The sequence below is a fragment of the Vigna unguiculata genome, chromosome 5 (assembly GCF_037176805.1).
Source record: "Vigna unguiculata cultivar grain cowpea cultivar isolate G323 ecotype 2 chromosome 5, ASM3717680v1, whole genome shotgun sequence".
Classification (NCBI taxonomy): domain Eukaryota; kingdom Viridiplantae; phylum Streptophyta; class Magnoliopsida; order Fabales; family Fabaceae; genus Vigna; species Vigna unguiculata.
In genome coordinates this window covers 9,602,057-9,629,462 of record NC_140796.1, presented here as the reverse complement: position 1 = coordinate 9,629,462, position 27,406 = coordinate 9,602,057, and the positions used below count along the sequence as shown (strand labels likewise).

General features: G+C 29.0%; 2 protein-coding genes across 2 annotated transcripts; one reads left to right on the top strand and one right to left on the bottom strand.

Annotated features, from left to right (window-relative positions):
* Positions 1 to 184: 184 nt before the first annotated feature.
* LOC114183261 (receptor-like protein 7) lies at positions 185 to 4,233 on the top strand. Its single transcript, XM_028070203.2, has one exon. It carries the CDS (start codon positions 564 to 566, stop codon positions 3,999 to 4,001), a length of 3,438 nt encoding a protein of 1,145 aa, XP_027926004.1. The 5' UTR covers positions 185 to 563; the 3' UTR covers positions 4,002 to 4,233.
* Positions 4,234 to 9,773: 5,540 nt separating this feature from the next.
* On the bottom strand, positions 9,774 to 10,632 carry LOC146886050 (uncharacterized). The gene has a single exon (XM_085672919.1). The coding sequence runs from the start codon at positions 10,444 to 10,446 to the stop codon at positions 9,949 to 9,951; it is 498 nt and encodes a 165-aa protein (XP_085529045.1). The 5' UTR covers positions 10,447 to 10,632; the 3' UTR covers positions 9,774 to 9,948.
* Between the last annotated feature and the right edge of the window lie 16,774 nt (positions 10,633 to 27,406).

Here is a 27,406-nt window from a genome sequence, read left to right as displayed (position 1 = left end):
AAGAAAAGAAAAGTGGTACCTGAGCTGAGGAAGACGCGGTTTACTTTGACTCTAGCTTCACCCATCTTACACTCTCTCACTCAACTTTTCCTCTCACCGTTCGTTGGAACATCATCAAGCACTAATATAAGGTTTAATTCTACTTATATATTCTCTGGTTTTTGGTCATTTGTTATTTTGATGCACTATTACATTAATATATTCAAATTGACGGTTGTGTATTTTTCTCAAACATTTAATGTTACGACAATGAATTAATCAACATTACATAATAAAAATTGTGGAAAAATCAAATTAAAAACCAAAAATTGCAAATTAAAATTGTCTTAAAATTATAATTAAACCTAGTTAATATCTTATCTGGATCCAATAGTCTTGCATATACGTTGTATGACTGTGCTAACTTAGAAAGTAACATTTAAGAACACTTTTGATGACATTTCTCGCAAATCGCATTGGAAGATAATACCTGGAAAACAAAGGGTCCATTAGCTATCATTAGCCGGTTTCCTTCTTCAGCCTTTGTTTTTAGTTCATTTTTGTATCTTTCTCAGTAGACTTCGATGAGAATTTCCCATGTTCCTTTCCTTTTCATCATATTATGCTACTACTTCTGGATACATCACACTGTTTATTTCACCGTGGTTTCTGGTCAAATTGTGGAAGATCAACAACAGTCATTGCTACAATTGAAGAACAGCCTCAGATTCGAGCAAGAAAAATCTCACAAACTTGTGTTCTGGAATTCAAGCACAAATTGCTGTAAGTGGACAGGTGTAACCTGTGATCAGGAGGGACATGTTATTGGCCTTGACCTGAATGGAGAATCAATCAATGGTGGATTTGACAATTCAAGTACTCTTTTCAACCTGCAGAGTCTCCGGATACTGAATTTGTCTGTTAATAACTTTAGTTCTCAGATACCATCTGGATTCAGCAAGTTGAAGAACTTAACATATCTGAATTTGTCTCATGCTGGTTTTGTCGGGCAGATTCCAATAGATATTTCTTCCCTCGCAAGGTTGGTTACTCTTGATATCTCTTCTCTTTCCTTTCTATATAAGCAACCGCTGAAACTTGAAAGCTTAAATCTACATATGCTTGTCCAAAACTTCACCATGATTAGACAATTGTATATGGATGGTGTTAGTGTATCAGCTGAGGGAAAAGAATGGATCAATGCTTTGTTGCAGCTACCTACCCTGCAGGAGCTGAGCATGTCAAACTGCAATCTCTCAGGACCTCTTGATCCTTCCCTGACAAGACTTCAAAACTTATCAATTATTCGTCTTGATCAAAACAATTTATCATCCCCGGTGCCACAAACCTTTGCTGATTTTCCAAATTTGACAACCCTTCACCTTAGTTCCTGTGAATTGACAGGAATATTTCCAGAGAAGATCTTTCAGGTAGCAACGTTGTCTGACATAGACTTGTCATTCAACTATGATCTTAATGGATCTTTGCCTGAATTACCTCCGAATGGTTCCCTTCAGAAATTAATTGTGAGTCACACAAGGTTCTCAGGAGCATTGCCAGCTTCTATTGGTAATCTTAGGCAGTTATCCGTCTTAGATCTTTCTAATTGCAATTTTAGCGGAACACTACCCCGATCAATGTCAGGACTCAAGGAACTTACTTCTCTGCTTTTTTCGTTTAATAATTTCACTGGTCCAATTCCGTCTTTGAATATGTCCAGGAACCTCAAGCATTTAGACTTCTCACACAATTATTTCACAGGTTCAATCACTTATGTTCACTTGGAAGGCCTAAGAAAGCAGGTCCAAATTGATTTTCAGGACAACTTACTTGATGGAAACATTCCTTCTTCTATTTTTGCACTTCCATTGGTACAAAGTATTTATCTCTCCAACAACCATTTCCGCGGGCAGCTTGATGACTTTTCAAATATCTCCTCTTCCATGTTAGAGACTCTTGATTTAAGAAGTAATAATTTAGAAGGCCCCATTCCTCCATCTATTTTTAATCTCACGTCTCTTAAAGTCCTTGAACTGTCATTCAACAAGTTAAATGGCAGAATAAAGCTAGATGTGCTTCAGAAACTTTCAAATCTAACTACACTTGCTCTTTCACACAACAACTTGTCAGTAGACACAAATCTTACAAATGTAGGACTTATATCTTCCTTCCACAATATGAGCAGTTTAGGTTTGGCTTCCTGCTACCTGACAGAGTTCCCTAGTTTCTTGAAAAACCATTCCAGAATAACCACTTTAGACCTCTCAAGTAACCATATTCGAGGATCTATACCAGCATGGATCTGGCAACTTAACTCCCTTGTTCAATTAAATCTTTCTCACAATTTTCTCAGCAGTTTAGAAGGATCTGTGCAGAACACTAGTTCCCATCTGAGCGTCCTTGACCTTCATGATAACCAACTCCAAGGGAAGCTTCAAATATTCCCAGTGCATGCCACTTATTTGGACTATTCAAGTAATAATTTCAGTTTCACTATTCCTACAGATGCTGCTACTCGTCTGTCTTCCATAATTTTTCTGTCTCTATCCAAAAATAATTTATCTGGCAGTATTCCTCAATTTTTGTGCAATAGTTCACAGCTGCTGGTTCTGGATGTTTCCTATAATCATTTCAATGGGATGATTCCAGAGTGCCTAACACAGAGTGGCTCAATTGCAGTCTTAAATCTGCAACATAACAAGTTTAATGGCAGCATTCCAGATAAATTTCCAGTATCTTGTGCTCTGAGGACTCTGGATCTCAATAGTAATCTATTGAAGGGTCCAATTCCCAAATCCCTCGAAAATTGCTCATCATTAGAGGTGTTGGATCTTGGAAACAATGAGGTCGATGATGGATTTCCATACTTCTTAAATTCAATATCCACATTCCGTGTCCTGGTTTTGAGGGGAAACAAATTTCATGGTCACATTCAATGTCCTGATACTAACAGTAGTTGGCCAATGCTTCAAATTTTTGATGTGGCCTTCAACAAATTTAGTGGTTTACTTCCAGGAAAATGTTTCAAAACATGGAAGGCAATGAAGCTTGACGAATATCATGATGCCTCAAAATTAAATCACATAACATCTGCGGTCCTTACATTTGGTGGTATATATTATCAGGACTCTGTGACACTTACAATCAAAGGTTTGCAGTTGGAGTTTGTTAAAGTCCTAAATCTTATTACAGCCGTTGACTTCTCGTCCAACAATTTTAATGGAACAGTACCAGAAGAGCTTATAGATTTTACCGGACTTTATGCTCTCAATTTGTCACATAATGGTTTAACAGGCCAAATCCCTTCATTAGGGAATTTAATTTCACTTGAATCATTGGACCTGTCAAGCAACAATCTTGGAGGAGAAATTCCCTCAAGTATTGCAAATTTAAGTTTCCTCTCATACCTAGACCTTTCCCATAACTTTCTGGAAGGGAAAATCCCTGTAGGTACCCAACTTCAATCATTTGATGCATCTTCCTTTGTTGGTAATGTAGAATTGTGTGGACCTCCTTTGACTAAAATTTGCTCTGATACAAGCAATGGAAAAGAAGAAGCACCTGATGTACATAGAGATTATGCAGATAAATTTGACTGGATTTATGTATTAATTGGAGTGGGTTTTGGGGTAGGAGCAGGAATTGTTGTGGCTCCCTCATTGTTTTTGGAGAGAACGAAAAAATGGAGCAACCGTAAAATTGATAAAGCTCTCATCGTCGTTCTTCCATTGTTTGGTTGGACTTGGATTCCCATTCATGACGATGAAGATAATGATGATGAAGAAGAAGCAGAGAAAGATACTAAGGAAAATAACTCAGACATGGAAGAGGATTGTGATTACAGGGAGATGCAAAATAACTTGGTCCATCAAAGGTTTCGAGGGCGGTACTGTGCCTTCTGTTCCAAGCTTCATATCAGTAACAAGAAGGTTATTCATGATCCAAGGTGTACCTGTTTCCCATCACCTCCCATTTCAACATCAACTTATCTAGATTCATATTCTTCTCATTCACACTCATGATGAAAACATGTGCATTTGTTTCTTTTGTTTTCCCTTTATTCTTTGTTCAGATTCGATACATGTACCTACCTCTCTGGTTGTTCCCTCTATTCTTTGTTCTATTTTGTATGCACATAGAAATTGAACCAACGGGTAGCAAAATACAAAGAGAAAGCAACCATGTACCTCTCTTTTGAGGTAGTTTTGTGGGTACAAGGAAAGTCCTTGAATAATACTTTGCCAATGCACAGTTCTCTCGCTCAGGTTTTTCATCAAACACTTGATACGCGATGGAAAGCTAAAAAATTAAAGAGTTCATAAAATACGGAAAGAAAAGTATGAAAAGCTCCTATTAACCTTGTCGTCTTCTTTATCCTTAAAATACGTTCCAGAAAGTTGAGGGATTTAAATTGTTCTCAACTTTAACTTTTTTATATTGTTCGGTATATAGAACATAAATTAACTTAAAATATATAAAAATCATTCCCAATTTATAAAATAAATATGTATAAAAATATTAAAATTGATTAAAATGAATTTAATTTTAGATTTTTATCTGTTTTTTTTTGTCAACTAAACTGTTTGGTCTGGATTTGAATTAAAATTTAAAAGTTGATCAAAAGGCTTATAATATTTATGTATGATACTATAGATTTAAAATTAATTAATAATTAAGAAACAAGTATGAATAAATGTATCTTATTCACCGTATATACTTACCAAAACATTACAATAAATTTATCGTATAATTTTTAACTATAATATTATATAATTTATTTATGAATATAAAAGAAAGTTAAAATACTATAACAATAATGATATAAAAAATTGTTTTTTATTTTTATTTGACAATTATTTCGTAATATTTAATTATTTAATAATAATAAAAAGCACAAAACTAATCTGAATAAAACTATAAAATATTGATTTGGTAATATGAAAAGGTTTTATAATTTAAAAACGAAACTTTTAACTCGTGATTATGTTCTCATATTCTCGAATACTAGCTTTCCTAAAAGATCTAACGAGCCATGGATGTGGATACACTTTTCTTATTTTTCTTATTTTCCTATTATTGTGTGAATTCTTAATTGTGAAACACAATATTTCAATGTCAAAGCCAAACTATTTGTCTAGTTAGTAGTAGTAGTAGTGCAAGGCTCGCTTGAATTCGTAAGAGAAAAGTTAGAAAAAGTTAGATAGGCTAGAAACTTATGCTTTGGAGATAACTTTTTAATTTGTCCAAATTATCATTTCTCTCTTCTTTTTTCATTGCTTATTGTTTTCTCATACCAACTTCGTTAGAATCTTTGATAGTATAGTTAGGATTTCCACTAATAATTGAATTTGCTTTCATTTCATTGTTTTCGGTACCTAATAATTATCAGAAACATCATTTTAATCTATATAACAATCTAGATATTCTTTCATTAATCTCGTCCACCACACATTATGTTTTTTTTTTTTTTACCTTTTTTATAATATAATTAACTCAAAGTTTAACGATGAGACCTTTCAAAATACTAAGTGAGAGCTTTGCGTTTTGAAAAACATTCTTAGAGCTTTTCTGCAAGAATCATGCAATCCAGATCATAAATTAACCAACTTACATTTAAGACCATCATTCTTTCTTTTCTTCTTAGTTTGAGTTGAAACTTGTTTAGATGATTTTGTTTGATAAATTTTTTCTTTGTTGAGTTATATTGTTCTTGATTGGAGCTATCAAAAGGGTTTTCTTGTGATAAGGTTTGACAAGAGTTTGTAAAATATCTTATAGGGTTAAAGATATTGTGATATGTGTTGTATTACTTGTTATTCTTGTAGATTACTAGTAAAAATTTGAAATTAGTGGATTAGCTTGATAGGAGTGATTAAACAATTATATATGCAACTCTTTTTATGAGGTGAACAAGTGTAATATTGGTGTTATTCTCTCTGCCTTATCTTTTACAATTCATATATGAATTAAATTCATATTGTAGGTCACAAAAGATTAAAGAATATTAAAAAATAAATATGATTTTTTTAATATATTACTTAATATTTTTTTTATTTAAATTAATTTCTAGGAAATATTTTATTTTTAGAAATTATTTAATATTTTATATTAAGATTGAGGTATTGTAAATATTTTATACTTAAAATTATGTTATATTGCTCTATATATAGGGTATATCAATAAGATACAAAAAAATATTTCTTGGTATAACATATCACATATATCTTTCATATATCTTATATCTCGTATCTTCAAAAGTTCAATGGTATCAGAGTCGATGGTTTGCAGTAACTGACCGCATAATCATAACAAAAAGGGGTCACCATACATCTGAGGGAAAATATACCATATGGAAAAACAAGAAACTCACCTTGAGGGGAGAAAGTTGGGAAGTGTGAGTCAAAAATTTCACATTGGATAAAATAGACAAAGTTAAACACTATATAAGAATAAAAGACCCATAACACTATTGTCTCAAGATTTTGAGTTAAAGATGGTATCAAATGCCTTATATATATATATAAAACTAATGTCATACACACACACATATATATATATATATATATATATATATATATATATATATATATATATATATATATATATATATATATATATATATATATATATATATATATATATATATATATAAACCCAACATTTTTTGTGCGGTTAAAATTGGATTTCTTTAAATAATATTCAATAATTACTCACATCATCATCTACATACTATCATTTATGACAAATGTCATATCTCAAATTCTTCAACATATAACATTCTTAAATATTTTCATGCGATCACATTTACATATACGCAGCATAGTTAAGGCAGGGAGGGTCACGGCTCTCCAAACTTTTTCATTCTTTTAATTTTTTAATTTTTTTAAAATTATATATGTATAAAATTTGTTAATTATTTATTTTTAATTTTTTTTAAATATATATCTTTTTAAATTAGATAATAGTATATTGAAAAGTTAATAAAAATAAAATTAGGTATTTTTTATTTCTATTATAATGTATAACATTTAATGTTAATAAATTGTAAAATATAAAATCAAATATAATAAAGAAAATAAATTATTAAGATAATTTTTATTTTTTATTCTAATTGTCTTTTTAGTTTTTCACATGTTAAATTTATCTCCCACCTTTACCTAATTTCATTTTGTTGTTACGAAGAAACAAAAAAAGTTAAGAAAAAATTTATTATCTTTGTCCTCATTTTTTATTTCTTTTCCTTCCATTCTTTAAAAAGAAAAAAACTAATTTTCTCCGGTCTCACTTGGTAATGAAATACGTTTAATATTTATCACTATCTTTTTATCTCATGACCCTTTTGTATATATATTTTTTATAGACAATTTTTAATTGTGACTTGTTTATCATAATTTTTTAATAATTATGTCTCTCAATTTTTGGTTATATTATGATAAATTATTTTTTAGTCTTAAACTTGTTTTTTAAATTGGTATATTAATGAAAAATAAAAGAATAAATTCATTTTTTAAAATTAATAAAAAATGAGTGAAGATTAAAACATGATAGTATGGTTACTCATTGCATACATACGATGACAATCCGTTAGAAGGTGTAGTTTGTTTTATAGTTATAATTATACTAAAGTATTATTCATTTTCATTGAATGAGTGATAATAATGTTAAATATATAAATTTTTGTTGGAAATATTTTATTATAATTTAAAAAATAAATAATTAAAATAAAAATTCTATTGTTACTGAAGTTTTTATAGACCTTTAATTTATGGGTTAATGGTTTTTATGGCTAACGACTATATTCTTATTACTATTTACTTCTTTGTCTCCTTTTTCTACCTATAAATACCACCTAGGTGCATGGGAAAGAGACAACAACATGGACAACAAACACTAGAGTTTTCTCTGAAATGTTCTTCTTTTCTTCTCTATATTATCTTTAAGACAGTGGTGTTCATAAGGTTCGGAGATCCTTCGCTGCACTCGATCGATCTGATGGGTTGTTGTATCTTGGGAGAGAAACGCTGTGATAAGACACACATATGAGTGTGTATTTGTTTAGCCCTGTGCAGTAGGGTCGTTTTCTCTATAAGGATAGCGCTATGCGTGCCTCAACCCAAGATATTTCTACTCCTTACCTTTTATTTTATTTATTATTGTTATTATAATTATTGATCTCTGATTAATATTCATTGTTTTATATATTGTCTTAGTATTATTATTGTTTTAATAATTATTATTATTATATCACTTTATATTTTTATTATTATTAGTATTAGTTGAGTAATCATTTTCTAACAATTTTAAGTATATTATTTTGACTCTTTCAGAAATTTTGATCAAGATCCGCCACTGCATATACATAAACTTGTAAAAAAGTTGCTTGTGTGAAATATTTTCTTTTAGACAAAATCGATTCTAAAAAAGATAGTTACTTCAACATGATTTTTGCTTAAGTGACCAAGTTGCTACTTGAGCAAAAAACATCATTACTTGAGCGACCGTATCTTCACTCAAACTAAAATTATAAGGGGAAAGATACTTTCCTCTTAACCAAAACATAACCATCAAATTGTGAAAATATTATTTAGTCTAGAATAGTTATTAAATTTACAATTATTTAGTATTATAGAGTCTCTTGGAAAAATTATATTCGGTCTTACTAGTTACTTGCACAACTTAATTGTTTAAGAATTAGAAGTTTCTAAAATTGATTATGAAATTGATAATTATTTAAAGATTTTTTTTGTAATATCTATATTATTGATATCATATTATTGGTAGAAATGAAGATAAAGTTTGATGGAGTGAGGACTCCTATTGGTGGAACCAAGCATAAGAAGTATGATTGAACAATAAATAAAAGGAGAAGGATCAATCTATATTATATATATATATATATATATATATATATATATATATATATATATATATATTGTTAATTCTTAGTATATGTATCAAAACTACATAAAAAAGTACGAAATGTAGAATAACATTTCCTAGTTTTTTTCAGTCAAAAGAGAAGTGTTAAATAATGTTTTACCGATTCTTATACTAAGTGTTAAATATTTTATTAGCTAAAAGTACCTTAATATATGTTTTAGCTAAAAGTACATTAGTGTGATTTTTGAGTAACTTTCCTTATTAGTTTTTTTTCTTTTTTCTGGTACCCCTAAATACTAAACAATATTTGCCCCTTAAACTTCTTCAACTTATTTCATGTTTTTTTCTTTAAAATTCTATGTAGTTATTGAATGCAGCAAAACCCATATAACCAAATGTACTGATTAATTACAATGTTACTAAGGGGTTCGATTTACTACTGATATAACACTTAATTTTGTTAAAAGTCTCACATCGACCAAACATAAGACAATTTTATAATATATAAATAAAATACAAATTTTACTTTACATGTCCTAAACTTTAAATTAAGCTTAAAGTCCAATCTAACAAATTATACTTTAACAAGCTCAAAGAAACATGTAAGTGACATATATGACCAAAATAATAGTCCAAGATTAGAGGCCAATGGGGGACAAATAAAGTGGCCCTGGCTAGCTGTTTTCAAACTCTTCACCTTCTACAATTGCTCTAATTCATATTTTCTTCTTCAAAAGCTTAGCACATATCAAATATAAACCCTTACAGAGAAAAAAAAAAGAGAGTTTAAAATCAATTTATTAAATTAACACTAACTTATATAATTATATTTAACATTCATAAAACTTTTCTCATTTTACCTTCTCAAAACACACTTATCAAAAAACTTAATTTATTTTCTTTCTCATAGAAAATTGTCCAAATATACTATGTTGACTGAGGAAGACACCAGCATGCAAGAACTGCACATGATCTATCATTATAATATTACTAACACAAGATATATATGTAGCAGGTTAACCATTACGAGTTCACATTACTACATAAAAGAAGCTGAATATATATCATATATGTGAACAAGACAAGATACTAAGAAGGCCAATATTTCACAGTGGCATCAAAGGTGTTACAATCTTCTTCACCTCGGAAGCAGCACTGTGCTAGCGATGGCTGTGGTAGACTCTGCTGAGAATGCACCGAAACCGAAGAAGGGTTTTGGTGAAGAGAAAGGGAATGTTCATGAGGGAAATTATACTCTGCGGGGAGGTACACTTGAGCCTCATCATGATCAAAATCTACAAAGTTTATCAATGCTTGGTGGAGCCAAATCTGGGTTTTGAGAAACTTGACGTAGTGAATGGCTCCCTCCAACATGGACACTGTGTCCATCTTGCTCCCACCAGGGACCATGCTCTGAAGGATCTTAAACCTGTCACTGATTCTGTGCCTTCTTTCTCTGGCTGCCACGCTTTGTGGATCAGTGGAAAGCTTCACCCCTCCCTTGTTCCCTTTCCTCACACCCTTTTTCTCCTTGCTCTTGTTCTTGGAAGATGACCCTTCACAAGAGGTAGGGTTGATGCACTCCATTGAGAAAGTAGTGAAAGAGGGTAAAGAAAAGTTGAAGCTTTGAATTTGGTAGGGGAGGTAGTTCCTTATATAGATAGCATGATGGTGTGAGTGAGGTTTTCGTTTTTACACGAATGTTTTATTCTGAGAGGAAGCTAAGCTAAGTACACAGAGAGAGTTTAAGATACTGATCGAACAACATGGTTTATTTTCATAGTTAAAGTAATGTTAAAATTAAGGAAGATGTCCCTTAACGAAGATGTTAGGGTGAGAGAGATTGGATGAATGATTTTGAAAGAGATGTCGTGATGTGAATGAGCCATCTTTGGCGCAGGATACGGCAGGTTTAGGTAGGGACCCGGGTTAAGGGCCTCATTTTCTTTTTCTTTTCTCTTTGTGCTCTTTTGCTTCTGCTGCTTCTTCTCTTTAGTGTCTCTGCCTTCTATCATTTCTAACCATTCAATTCAATTATGTCATAAATAAGTGATTATTATAATCAGAATACTCAGGTTTGCAGTTAGGAAACCTCCATATCAGTTCAAAAAGTTTTTTTATTTGGTTTAGGTTGTTGATTGGGTATGTTTGGTTTAAAGTTTACATTAATTAAGCATTTTTTATTGCTAATAACAAATTTCAATTTATCAAGTATAAGATTAGAAAAATGATGTTTAAACAACTACAGTCATTAGAAAAAATTAACTAATGCAATAGTAGGAAAAGAGAAAGTAAAATACTAAGTTTCAAGAGATTATTTAATTTTGTTGATTTCTGGAAATATAGTTGTCTAAAAGATTATTATTATTATTAATGTTAATTAATTTTAAACTGGAATAACCAGATTCTTTATTTAATCCAAACACAACATTCAAGACTTTTGTAAATTAGGGTCCTTAGAGTATATATGCATATACACAGTTTGAATAAAAAATATGTTTTAAACTTAATTTTGATAAAAACAAAATACGTTTACTGTAGTTATTTATGTTTAGATAATTTTGTTCAAGGGAAATTTGTTCAGATAATACCAACAAAAATACTTTAATTGAATTTTACTGTTGAATATATACTGTCAAAGAAAAAAATATTCAAAAGTAATCCTAGAGCTTCTGATTCTAACTAAATTTCGGATAAAACATTGACTACAGGAGTTAAAATAACATAATATTGCTATATATAACTTTAAAATTGTGAGAGAGCTTGAGATGCTGTTTATATATATATATATACTAACTAAACCAAACATTAATTTATGTAAAAAATTATCTAATATTATTGATTTTGTGGGAGAATCCTTAGCCAATGTTAAACTAAACTAAATTATATAAAGTTGGAGAAAGTAAAAATGGGGTGTGACATAGTGACCCACCTGAGAAAGAGGGCAACAACACTAACCAATTAGCATGTGACAGAGATTAGGCCATCTATTTGTCTTTGATTACAGTGTGGGAATTGTTAAGGGGGGTCCTTCCTCTGAAATCGAAGCAAATGTTTTATTACAGTTGCAGGGTGTCTAAATCCAAGGACGAAATAGACCATTAGTTCCTGGCTTTATTGTGTACGGTTTCTGCTTTTCATCCTTAGGTTATACACTGTTTCTTAAAAGAGAATAACAATGCATGTTGTTTTGTTTGTTTTTTCATTGCATGTTGCTTTCAAACCACACAACAACTTAAGCTCCAATCAAACATTTACCTCTTCTTTTCAACAAAACAAAATCTTAATTTTACCTCGTGTTATTGGTAATTCATCCATTTAAGATTTTCTTTTGAGGGCATCTTACCCAAAAAGCAATGTTTTTATGTTACAAAATAAATTTTTTCTTGAAACGCTTTTGCAATCACAAAGGGACCCCATGCACGGTTGATTTGGACAAAGTGACAACATTTAAAATTGCTCTTTATTTCAAATTGATTGAAATTGAAACCCTCTATCTGTTGGGTCACACGCCCAAACCTGAACAATCTGAATCTGCATAGTAGCTTCTTGTAAAGTGGTTTAGTAGTTCCATCCTTGTGCTAGACATCACAGTGCTGCATAAGATGAATGATGACAGAAAAAACACTACAAGAAAAAAACAGTTTTTTTTATTTCAACCAAGAACATTGATCAAGAATCAATAGCTAGTTTTTTGTTATACTGAATCATATTTCAAAAGCTGAAAATAGTGGTTGTGATCAACTTGAAGAAAGATGAGAAGATTTTTGTGGTGAGGGACAGAAAGACAAAGGTTGAGCACAAGCACATGATGTGGCTCCTGCTTTGACAATGTGAGAGGGGTGGGTAGAACTCTGATTATGCTTACTTGTGCATATGAAAATTCCCAGCTTTTACTTGTCCTCTCAGATTTGTTGCTCATCTTGTCAAACCTCTGCACCAAAAATGTATAATATTATTATAATCTAATACAGAACTGTATAAAGGAGGAAAGTGAAAAATCAATCACCCTAACATTTCTTGTTCAAAAGCACACTGAGTTGACTTTTCAAAACAAAAACACTTGCACAAAGTATGTTAGATCAGTGGAGAGTAGCGTCTCTTTTACTGAAATAAGTTAGAGTATTCTCCGGTTACTCATTTTACTATCAAAGGAAATGCAAATATGTGTTGCCAAAAATCATTATATAAAGAGAAATAGAAGTTATTCATGTTAAATATTTTTCTGTCTCTAAAATTTGTTACGAAATTCAACTTCTTTTTTATATTAAATTTTGATACAATTTAGTCTCTAAAATTTAATATATTTAGTTCCTAAATTAAAAAGAAATAAATTGATATAATTCTTTTAAGTTAATTAAGTTAAACTTTTTTAACGTAAATATTGTTTCAAGTTTATGTTTGAATTGTTTACAACAATTAACATGTTTTAGTTTAAAAATCAGCTTAGAGTATTATTTAACACGTAAAGGAAAATTAATACCATTAAATTAATTCATTTATTTTTTAAATTTAAGGATCAAAGTTTAAAACATAAACGAATTCTAATTTTATATCAAGTTTAGAAACTTTATATATATATATATATATATATATATATATATATATATATATATATATAAATTTTTTTTTATGTATAGAAAATGCGAGCAACATACTTTTGAAAACATTTTTCTCAATATATTTTTATTGTCAATGAAACTTTTTTGGGAAATTATATTATGTTGTGAATTTTAAGAAATCTGTCTCAATTTTATAATTTCAAATTTTAGTCCAAAAAATAATAATAGTGTAATTTAAAAACAAATACTAATTTTTCTTTTATCTTCTTAACAAGGTACATTTTATCATTTGATATATAACCTTGCCATTATGTTCTCTTTTCCTAAACAAAGTATAGGTTTCATTATACTTTGTCTCCCTTTTCTATCTACCAAGATCTCTGTAGATGTTTCCTACTTCCATTTTCCACAGAGGCAATGCAAATGACTGGTGAATAGTGATTGCATGAATGAGCTAGGGTTAGCTAGTGATTGGACTTGATAACAAATCCAAAAAAGGTGTGAAATGAAGTAGGTGAGCTAGGGTTTGGATTTGGGTCCCACAAATTGAAGGGTGGTGAATGAAAACATCTGCTTTATGATTATGTTGGTGAAACATGACTCTAACAAGATCTGGTTTAGTTGTGGGAGGGGGGGAAGAGTCCCTGTTTGGGACAGACACAAATTGTTTTCGACTATTTATAGAGAGTGAGTGAGTGTTATGACTTGTGACAGTGTTTTGAGTAACAGAAACGTTACCAAAAGGACCTTAGAACCTTAGCCACACCTTCCTAATGGACAAGATGTGTGTCTTATAAACAACAACAGAAACTAGTAGGAGTACTCCTCATAGTCACCCTTTTCACATTGTTTTTATAGGTTCACTGTGAGATAAGAAACTTTCTTACATGCTTGATTAGGTGGGATAGAAACTCATGTAACAGAAAATAATTTTAAATTTCATTTAGAGAAAAAAAAGTAGACAAAAGGAAATTTTTTACTTACTTTTAAAAGTTAATTAACCCCTTAATTATTATTATTATTATTTTAATCAAATAAAAAGATAGTTTTATGCAATATATATCTTTTTCTTTTTCTATACTTCATATATATCATAGGTGTTTATTACAAAGTTAAAAGAGTTGCTTTGAAGTGACATATTTAGTATCTTAAATTATGAAGGGCAACTATTTAAAAATAATAAATATTATTAGTATATAATATGTAGATAAGAATATGATATTAACATTTGATAAAGAAATTAATATATAATTTTGTCTAATAGTATTATTTACAATTATAACATATTATATATGTATAAAAATATATTTCATACAAAGACGAAATATTACAGAAGTAGAATACAAAGGAGGGCATACCATTCAAGCTCACTTTGTACACTTTCTTATTTCTAAAGACAAATTTCTCATTATGTCAATGGGTTATTTTGGAGCCATACAAGACATGAGAAATGAATTATGATTCATTTAGGGTTCAAGTGTTCAAATGAAAATGTATCGATGATAATATGAATGTGCAAACAAATGATTTAGGGTTTATTTTGATGAATTTGATCAAAATTGGTTAAGAATGAGCCTTTTATTATAATATATCACCAGTGTAGAAAGGATATTTGACAATGATTATTTTTGCTATTCTGCCTCGGTTTCAGAACTGAGGCATATAAGGTCGAGGCAAAAAAGGGTAAGCTTTTGGCCTCGAGTATTACCCGAGGCAGAAACTCATCTTTTTGTCTCGATTGTAATGAGAACCGAGGCCATATACTCCCCCTTTCCGCCTCAGTTCTAATGAGAATCGAGGCCGTATGTTCTGTTAACTTTTAAAACAAAATTTTTATTTTTGGTTATTTCCACATTTTTTAACCTGCATATTTTTTCAGAAAACCAGACTAGTTAGACCAGAAACAAAATTATACATTTTATGAAACATGACATCATCCACAATATCCTAATCAATATTATTGTACATCTGAATTATAAATTTGGCACATGTTATCCTACCAAACTTTATGGACTTTGCGATAATTGGTACAATACTCTTGAATGTCAGCAAAATAAGAGATTAACTTAAGCAAATAATTAATCTTATATACATACAATAAAACCAATACACAATAGACTACAAATCCATAGACTTATATTACAAAAACAAGAACTTAGGAGCGTGAAAAGCGAAGCGAATGATAATGGGAGGATGCAACGATACTCACATTTTCGAAAGCTACATAGTCCCACCACAATGTTGTGACGCCCTGACTACTATACCAAATTATTATTATTTGATAAAAAGATATGGAATTAATTTTTTTTTTACCATAAGATTTTCCTTGAGAGAACATTAATGATAACATAACTTCATATTCATATATATAGTTTATATCTCTGTAATTGTTCATGAAATACTACAAAAATATATATTTGTAAAATATTAAGAGTCCTACATCAGAATAGAATATTTATCTATATTTTTAATATCTCCTAAAGATATTAATAGAAATTATCCATGAGTCAATCTTCAGAAGATCCACCAATAATATCCCGAACAACTCTCACTGAGCAGGTTCCTCTTCTGCTCATGCAACAAGTACATATGAAAGAAAAATATGAAAGGAGTGAGGTCTTTATAAGTCTTAAATATCAATCTTAATAAACTCAATAAACAATACAGACACTGGGGGCCTAGATTTGGACCTACAACCACAAAACTCGATCTTGTTTTACCAGACATATGGATCCATATCCCACTTCTGATGATCCAATCTGAACATCAAAAGTTACTTTGGGAAGTGATTAGGTAGTTGAGTATTTCTCATAAAATATTGGTACAATCATAATTATTTCTTTCTCGAGAATATTAGCCATTCATCGGCTCACGAAAGAGATATATACTCACTACCTAACCTTGGCGATGCCGAGCAGGTATCGGATAGTCCCAAGTTTGGCCTATGAATATCCTAGTTCAGGGCGTTATTCTGAACTATCCAGATATTCACCTACTTGGTAAAACTTCCTTAGACCCCACCATGGTCCCTGCCTTTCATCCCGCAGTGTATCAAACTGTGACTTCCCAAATACAAACACTCTGACACTGGTTTAATCTCGACTTATTGAAACCAGACTTAACTCTTACTTAACTGACATACTCTTGGGTATTTTCAAAGGTCATAAAATGTGATGACTATCAATTCATGTCATAGTATAAACTATACACACAGAATATAAAACAACGTTAAAATGTACATGCAATTTTCTTCTATCAAAGCTTACTGAATAAAATAATATTTACTTTCGCTTCACATTTTTTTTTGTAAAATAATGATAAAATAAGAATCAAATCAAGAACTTTAAATAAATAATTAGATAAGGATTAGAATGTTATAAATAAATATAATAATAAAAATATAAATTAAACGGGACCAGTGCATAACTGGAGATATATTAATTGAAATAAATAATCAGGACCAGTGCATAACTGGATATAAATAAAATAAAATAAATAAATAGAACCAGTGCGAGATAAATAAAATAAAATAAATAAATAGGACCAGTGCATAACTGGAGATAAATAAAATAAAATAAATAAATAGGACCAGTGCGTAACTGGAGATAAATAAAATAAAATAAATAAATAGGATCAGTGTAACTGGAGATAAATAAAATAAAATAAATAAATAGGACCAGTGCGTAACTGGAGATAAATTAAATAAAATAAATAAATAGGACCAGTGCATAACTGGAGATAAATAAAATAAAACAAAATAAATAGGACCAGTGCGTAACTGGAGATAAATAAAATAAAATAAATAAATAGGACCAGTATGTAACTGGAAATAAATAAAATAAAATAAATAAATGGGACCGGTGTGTAACTAAAGATAACTAAAATAAAATAAATAAATAAATAAATAGGATCAGTGCGTAACTAAAGATTAAATAAAATAAATAAATAAACAGGATCAGTGTATAATTGGAGATTAAATAAAATAAATATAAGTGGATAATAAATGAAAATAAGTTAAATGAAAGTAAATAGAATAATATACGAGTCAAAATAAATAAAAGATTAATATAAAACTCATGAGCTTATTAAGATTAATATATAAGAGCTTAACCTCACTCCCTCATTACCTTATTGATTGAAGGACACACTAATAATATCTTTGAAGAGGACTAGGATCTCTTTGAATCTTTGCTCTAAACTTTTTTTTTCTCTATTTTCTCTTTCCCTCTCTTCTTTCTCTTTCTCTTTCTCTTTCTCTCTCTTCTTTCTTTCTTTCTCTCTCATTCCTTTCTTTCTCACTTTTTCTCACTTCTCCCCTAACCTTCACTATTCCATATATATATATATATATATATATATATATATATATATATATATTTTACACACGCCTATTTAATTAAAATATTTTTACCTAATATATATATATATATATATATATATATATATATATATTATATTTGTTTTGTTTTATTCTTATTGTTATTTTCAATAAGTAAAATTACATCATGATAAAATATATTTTTAATGTTTAAACTACATCATAATAAAATATGAAACATTAATAAACATAGAAGATTTTCTAAGTGTTTTATTTAAAATAAATAATACAGTTTATTAAAAATAGGGATGTTACAAATGCAACAATACCTGATAAAGAACACAACCATAAAAACACAAGAAAATCAAAAATAGGAGAAAAAAATAAAACCAAGAAAATCCCAATAAAAACCTAACAAAACACAAAACAACAACTCAAATTGCAAAAACAATTATACAAAACGCGAAACAAAAAAAGGGGAATCACGTAATTTTTCGAATTTCAACTAACCACCACACTTAGGGAGAACTTGGCGGAGCGCGACGGTGGCTTGACGGAATGGGAGCAACGGTGGCGCGAGAGACTAACATTATTTGGGGAAAACGAAGAGTTGTTGACGGCGTGGAATGGTGGCACAATGGAGGCTGACGTAGTGGTTGGCGCGGTGGCTGCGTGGTAGCTGCGTGGGATGAACCAGCGGCTAATGTGGAACCCAAATGACCGCAACATTGTGGAAGGAGGCTCAACGATTGCTGACAGCATGAATGGAGGCTAGACAACGACGGTTATGGACGGTTGACGACGCATTTAGAGGAGAGAAACGTGAATGTTGCGTTGTAGAAGACGAAGAACAGTGCATTCGCGTTTTGAATCCCTAACTTGGTATATGACCTTGGTTCAATTTTTAACCGAGGTAAAATAGTGATTTTTGGCATCAGTTCAATTATAACTGAGGCCAAATGTCACTCTCCCAATTAAGGTTTTGCTCCAGGTAAGGGAAATCGAAGCCTAAAAGGCTTTATGGCAGCGGGTCTATTGCAATTGAGGCAGAAAAGTAGATTCTACTTCGGTTATTGAGGGAACTGAGGCAGAAAAATTGGTAGGAATTACAAAAATGTCACTATCTCATTATATGCTTCAGTTTCCTGATAACCGAGGCCTATAATGCGAGTGAAATAGTCAAAATTGTACTAGTCAAAATACATAAATATTTCATATCAAGGTTCCACTTAATGATAAGTAATAAGTGGTTCTCTAAGGAATGAACGTACATGAGACTATGGGTGGCAAAACGGGTCAGTCTGGCCCATTTTAGCCTGTCCTGCTGCCAAAACGAGTCGAGTCAGATTGGTATGTTATTGGAGAATGGGTTAGACACGGTAATCCATCCTGCTTCAGAGGGGGTCGGCGGGCTGACAAGCTGGCTTGCTACTCTCTTTTTTTTAATTTTTTTAAATTTTTGTTTCTAAAATTTATTTATATAATATAGAAAATTTATTTCTTTTAATTATTTTAAATTTTTAAACAATTTTTTTTTATAAAAAAAAGGGTCGACGACCCAGGGCGGACTAGCCCGCCTTTGGCCCGCCAATTTGACAAGTTATGCGAAGCAAGCCACAACGGGTTGACAAATTGGAAACTCCAACCCTACCCACCTTTCTCTAGCGAGCTGACGAACCTGACCGACTTTGACATGCCTACATAAGACTTATGATAATGCATTATTACTAGACAAAGAAATGGAAGACACACGTTATTCAAAATTATAATGACAAAGAAATATGGGAAAACATGACCTAATAGGTTTGCATTGTTTTATTATTTTAATTTGGTTAATTATTGAAATTAAATAATATTGTTATTTATTTTTTTAAATTATGGTGGTTCCATGTTTGACAATGAAAAAATAAGATCAAGTAAATTTATCATCGGGTTACCTTTGTAACGTCCTAATTTAATAGAATAATTCTAGTAAATAAAGCGTCGCATGTTTATAGTACAAAAATAAAGCACCGACATCAGAATTAACCTTTTACAGTTATCCATAAAACAAAGCAAGACCCTCAAACTCAATTATCTATGCGCTTGATATAGAATTCTAAAGGAAGTATGCACCTATATTGGTTTCTAAACTCTGCAGAGTCTAGACACAATGGACTATCACCCAACCACACACAAGGTTAATCCCATTATGCCTTGGGCCCAAACACGTCCCAAGACTAGGATCTCTTGCCACTCTCACCACATAATTCATTATACTTTATATGAGTGTGAGTGTGAACATTATCAAAGTTCAGAATACCTTCATTTATCTAGATATATCCTATATCAAGGTTGTAACATCCCTAAAAGATATTACTTAATTAAATATTTAAAGATATAAAAAGAAGCTTGAACGTTGCAACTTTATTAATTCCCGCCGCGGGGATAAAACAAAATTTAATGTTCAATGTGACAATCATTCAATAAAAAATAATAATTCCAAAGGTTATTACAAGTCCCAAATAAAACTTTAAAACATAGTAAATACCTAGCTCTAATTCCAACATCCAAATATATTAACGAAATAATGCATAAATTAAAATAACACACAAAGACATACATAGGACTCAAACCCAAGTCCTCTCACACAATCAAAGTACTCTCAACCACTTAAGCTAGTATTTTTCCATGTCACAACAATTAACATTAAATTCCATAAGGGCTTCTACTACCCGCATTTATTAAATAATTATTAATTTAATTATTTAAATTTCTCGGGTCTTACAAAGGCATACACTAACCATACCATCACCAAGAATTTCCCTCAAAACTCTTTCATCATCAACATTCCACATGTTATCTCATAATAATTATCATCACATGTTACACACATCAAGTACAAGTCTAAAAAAAATGCCACATCATTCATGCATAACTTCATACATCATATTTTTAACATTAACTCAGTCAATCACAAGTTAAAATAAGGAATTAAAAGTTTATAGCAATTCTTGCTTAAGCTAGACTGATCTCACTTAAGCTAGATTGGAATTGCTTAAGCTAGAAAGTCTCGCTTAAACTAAAATTTGAACAGAGAACAAAGTGGAATTCTTCTATTCTCACTTAAGCTAAAAATTCTTGTTTAAGCTAGACTGATCTCGCTTAAGTTAGAAATTCTCGCTTAAGCTAGACTGATCTCACTTAAGCTAAAATAGTAGGTTTTCACTACTTTCAGCATGCAAAAACCAAAAATATCAAACAACAAAACTAAAAAACACAACCACGAACATCAAAGCAACATTTTAACCATGATTCAAGACCAAAAACATGCAAGACATTTTAAAAAAAAGTTTTAAAGTCCTAACTTCCCTTACCTCAAAACTGAGGGAAAACTGTGGAAGGAGAGTTCTATCAGGAACAACTGTTCTACCAGGAACAACACCATAGCTCCAAGAACAAACTAATGAGCTAAAAAGATGCACACAAGAACGGGAATAGGGTTATAAGGATAAACGTTAGACAGAACCAATGCAACCAAATTGAAAAGGACGGGAAAACACGAAGTTTGAGTGTTCAACTTACGTGGATGGAGCTTTTGACTAGCTTAGAGGGGAGTTTTGTAGTGCCTTAGCAAAGCTCCTTATTCAGAAAAGGAAGAAGGTGAGTGAACTATTTTGGAGAAAATGAGACAGAATGGAAAACTAAAGGGGTTCTGGAAAACAAGATGAGTTCTCCTTGGACTTTTTTACCAAAGTTGGCCCACCTCTTTAACATGGAAAAATGGGGTCTCACAACCTTAGTAAACTATTAGATACTTTGCTAAAAAGAAGACACATATTGATGTTAATCTTTGTCTAAGCAAAACATCATAACCAAATGTTGTAATGTTTAGAAGCTATTTTTCAATGACGATGTACACCATTGTTTGACTATTAAATTTCTTGACATATTGATGCCGAAGAGATTTCATTAACATTTTGTATATCTTATATTTTTATTTAAGATTTTTCTAACTACCTTCATTTATGTTTTATTCATTTAAGAATATTAAATTCCAATTCTCATTTATATTTTTTAGTTTTTAGTTTCAAGTTTTTTCCTTTTAAAAATGTATTTAACCAAATATTAAATAGAATATGTGTTTTATTTTTCACATTATCAAATTGTAATGAAATAATTTGTATTATGATGCTTAAAAATTTACATTACAGATAAAAAGAATATTATGAATTAAAAGATGGTAACCGCAAATATATCTTTAGTAAAAAATATAACTATTATATATCTTTATTAACATAATCACTATTATTTATCTTTATTAGAGATGGCGAATATATAAACCTGTAGGTAGGTATTGTTTGTACTTATTCCGTATAAATATTTTATAATTGGGTAAAGTGATAAAGACCAGTATCTACATATTCACCCTATCTCATACGATTCTAATATATATTACATTTTATAATTTTATCTTTATTACATTCGATTTAAATGTTATAATTATCAAATATAATATTTGACTTCTATTATGTTTATCTATAACAATATTTAAAGAGATTTCTTCCTTTGTATTCATATTTTTTAATGTCAATTCTATCTTTTACAATATAATTATTTATTAAATTTTTTAAAATTAACAGTTATTTTTACTTTTTTTTTATAAAATTGTTTATTTTTTTTTATTCATCAATAATTAATTTTTCTATTAATTTTATTTTAATTTTAATAAATATATTTATTTTATATATTAATTTAATAAAATTACATTATTATTATCTACTAATATATTATTATTCATATTTAAAAAATCATACATACTAATATCTACTAATATATTATTTTTCATATTTAAAAAATCATACATACATTAGTTTATTTAATAAATGCGATCATTAATATCTCATATGAAAGTCAAAATGGTTATACATTTAAGTATACTTTACATTAATAGTTTTTAATATATAGTTGACATTTGTGATAAAGTTTTTCTTTTCTTCTCCTACACTATCTTTATTCTTCTTTTACTTCTTATTTTAGCCATTCTGAAGTGCATCTTTTAAAAAGAAAAATATTTTCAAATATACCGATAATATATAAAACAAAATCTTTATTAAACTATAAAATAATTTTTAATTGTTAAAATAAAAAATATTAAAAAAATATTAGATAATTTTTATAAAAAAATAACTTTTATGCTATAAATAATTTTTTTTATTATGAATAATTATCTAAATTTAAAATAGTAATCACTAAAAAATATTATAAATAGTTATTTAAGTTTAAAATAATTATTAAAAGAGTAAACCTAGAAAAAATTATATAATGTAAAAAAGAACATTAAACTCAAAATTCTAAACCCTAATAATATAATCTCCTTTATTAATATATATATATATATATATATATATATAGGTTAAATCATTCCATAGGTCCCCATTTTTGTAGCGAAATCTCAAGTAGGTCCCCCCATTTTTATTTGACTCAATTGAGTTCCTATTTTTGAAAATTCGATGCAATTGGTTCCTTTCCGTTAGTTGACCAGTAACGGTGTTAATTTATGTGCCACGTGTCAGCACGTGGTTTTTTTGACTTTTTTTAATTTTTTTTTTAATTTTTTTTTTAATTTTTTTTTTAATTTTTAATTTTTTTTTTATAATTTTTAAAAAAAAAAATTAAATTGCCACGTGTCAATCTGACATTGTGCCATGTGGCAGAGACAGTGTGATGTGGCAGTGGCAGTGCCACGTGTCAATATTGGATGTGAAAAGTCTCAATATAGTCCCTGTATTTATTATTTTGTCTCAATTTGGTCCCAATTTTTTAAAAACTGAATCAATTTTATACCTATATCAGATTTAATTTTTATATAAATTTACAATGGTATTTTTATTATAATTGATATTTTTAACAAAATTAAGTTTATTTAAGTGTATATTTTGCATTGAACTTTATTTAAATATTGTTTCAAATATTTATATATCCATAATTTATAGACAAATGTTAGAATTGTTATAATTTTTTTTTTAAAATTTTATATTTGAATTTATAAAGTTTTTATTTTTAAAGCAACTCTAACATTTATCTATAAATTATGGATATATAAATATTTAAAATAAAATTTAAATAAATATTAGTACAAAATACACATTTAAATAATTATATAAAAATTTATGCTGAATAAAAATACCATTGTAAATTTATATAAAAATTAAATCTGATATAGGAATAAAATTGATTCAGTTTTAAAAAACTTGGGACCAAATTGAGACAAAATAATAAATACAGGGACTATATTGAGACTTTTCATATTCAATATTGACACGTGGCACTGCCACTGCCACATCACACTGTCTCTGCCACGTGGCACAATGTCAGATTGACACGTGGCAATTTTAATTTTTTTTAAAAAAAAATTATAAAAAAAAATAAAAATTAAAAAAAAATTAAAAAAAAAGTCAAAAAAACCACGTGCTGACACGTGGCACATAATTAGCACCAGTAACGGTCAACTAACGGAAAGGAACCAATTGCAACGAATTTTCAAAAATAGGGACTCAATTGAGTCAAATAAAAATGGGGGGACCTACTTGAGATTTCACTACAAAAATGGGGACCTGTGGAATGATTTAACCTCTATATATATATATATATATATATATATATATATATATATATATATATATATATATATATATATATATATATATATATATATATTCTCAATTTTTATATTTATAAAAAAATTCTTTCGCTGTATAACTTTTTCTATCTCTTTTAATTGTTAGATTTGTTTTATACTCACATCTCCATGCTATTTTTCCTCTGATCAAAAGGTTATTTTCAAATTATGTGTTATCAATTACATTAATAATTGTTATGTTTCCTATTTGAATATTTTTTTTTTAAATAAAATATTCGACTCTCAATTTCAAGTGTTGAACCACTTAAATTCTTTATTTAGTAGGTAATATAAAAAAATTTATCTTTTTGTTCTCTTTGATTCTTAATTTTTATTTTATTTGAAGAATTTTAGTTTGCTAAAATAGATTTCATTATCTTTTTACATTTTAACGAGTTTGGTATATGAAGGGTTTTTCATAGATCTTCAAGGTAATATTCATCTTATCGCACCTTTAATTATACATTTATTTTTCTTATGCGATTTAGTTGAATAATGTATCAAATTGTTTGTAAGACACACATTTAGTCATTTTTAACTATTTTTGTTTTTCTTATGCAATTTAGTTGAATGTTGTATCAAATTCTTTGTAAGACACACATTTGATCATTTTTAACATTTTTATTTGTTGCTTATTTTTATTATGTTGAATATTGTTTTAATGATTTTTATATAATCATTTTTATTTTTTAACTCATTATCATAAGGGCAATTTTATCATCGTAATTGTATAAAGATATTTTAATTACTATAATATAATAATTTAATGTCATTGTCTTGAATCTTATTTTATTTATCATCATCCAACATAGATTGAAGTTCAATAAATAAAAGGTTTACACTAAATTTCAATTGTTATTAGTTTAATCTTTGTGTGGAATGTTGTTAAAGGAGTGTATTATAACTTGTAGGGTTAAGTCTTTTTCTAGTCCTGAACTTTGATGCGGAATTGAAATTCATCATTGTCCAAAACTTGAAACTTGGATATATTTTAATCCCAAACTTTAGAAATAAATGAATATAGTTCTTTTAACCTAATTACATTAATTTTTTTTTACGCATCAAACACATTTCATGTTACCATTTGAGTTATTTAAATTGTTTGACACTTTCTCACTTCAATGTCAGCCAGGGATGGCAAATAAACCCGCATCGTGGGTATTGTTCGAACTTGTCCCCGTTTTGACAATGAAACTCCTCATTAATTAGATATGGGTATAGGGATGTAAAAAAAATCTGAACTCGCGGGTATCCGCAATAAAACCTACAATGGGTAGGAAATTGATATTGTACATGGATACCCACGAGTAACAGATACGTATATTTTTTATACCCGCATGTTAACGAGACGGGTACGGGTATCATAGTATTCGTACCCATGCATACCCGTACTCATTATACTCTAATTTGAATTAAAAAAAATATGATTAAAATATTAACATATTGATTATGAATGAGTTATTTTTTTATCAATCAATTTTTAAAAAATTCATTTCTTTATAAACTGTCATTCAACAATATTTAAATGGGTTATTTGGACTTTGTTTGAAATTTATGAATGTTATTTATTGTATTTCATTTGAATTTGTGATTAAAATATGTTGTTAAATATTTATTTTTATTCTTTTGTAAATACTCGCGCGTAGTTGTGGATATTAAAAAATTATGCGGGTACCCGCATAACGGATATTCTACGAATATAGGTACGGATAAATGACGAATATTTATCTAGCGGGTAGGGTACGGACACTGACAGACCTTAAGAGGGACTAAGGGGGCCATGGCCCGCCCATTTTTTTCACATTTATATATTTAATATATAATTTTTGATATATTTTTAAAAATTTTAATATTTTTAATATATTTTATATATTTGATATTTTATTAAAATTTTATAAATTTATATATATATATATATATATATATATATATATAAAAGGAAAAATATTTTCCTTTTGTTGTCCATATTTATTTTTTAATTTTTTAATTTTACCTTTTAAATATTTTTTAAATAAAAATAGTTATTTTGTTAGTATTATCTTTTAAATGATTATTTGTTTAAATTAACTATTTTTTATTTGATTATTGTTTTAAATTTAATCATTATAAATAAAAAATATTTATATTAAAATTATAAAAATTATTTATATTTTATTTTATAATTATAATAATAACATAAATATAATTTTATTAGTGTAAAAGAAGTAAATAATATGTTTTTACTAGTTTATATAAAATTTTTAAATTACTCTTTTGATTCTTGTTTTTGTTCAAAAATAATAAGTTGGTATTCCAGTTTTTTTAGTCTCAGTTTAGTCCCAATTTTTAAAAAAATATGCATTTTTGTCATTTTTTTGTTAATTTCTTGAATTGGTTCAATGTTTTTTCATCAAAAATAAAGTTGCGAATAAAGATGGTTTGTTTTGTTGGTGTAATTGACATAATACTCATGTCAATTTTGATGAAAAAGTTTTGCTCTGCTTCAAAAATTTTAACAAAAAAGATCAAATTGCATCAATTTTTAAAAAATCGAGACCAAATCGAGACTAAAATATCCTAAATGACCAATTTGACATTTTGAAAGAAAAAATGGATAAAAAAAGTAATTCAACCAAAAGTTTGGCACCCCCAAAATATTGATCGAAGATCCGTCACTTGGTACGGAAGAGTTACTACTAGGAGAAGCGTTTGAAACGTCAAATGAATTTAACAAAATTTAGTTAAAAAGACTAACTCCAAACATTTATAAAGTTTAGGACTAAATTGGACTAAAATTTCGAAGAGGAACTAATTTTAATTTTTACTAAATTTAAAGGACTAAAAACATATTTAATGCAAAAACATAATTATACTATGAATTTTAATAAGGAATGTATGAAAAATAATTTGGGAGGGGGGCATTGTAAGGCCCACTATTTATTCTGCCCTTTTTTTAAGGGCTGGCCCAAATCAGTTGGGCCTAGGGCTGGCCCATAGGGAGCCAAAGACCCTAACCCAGCTAACATT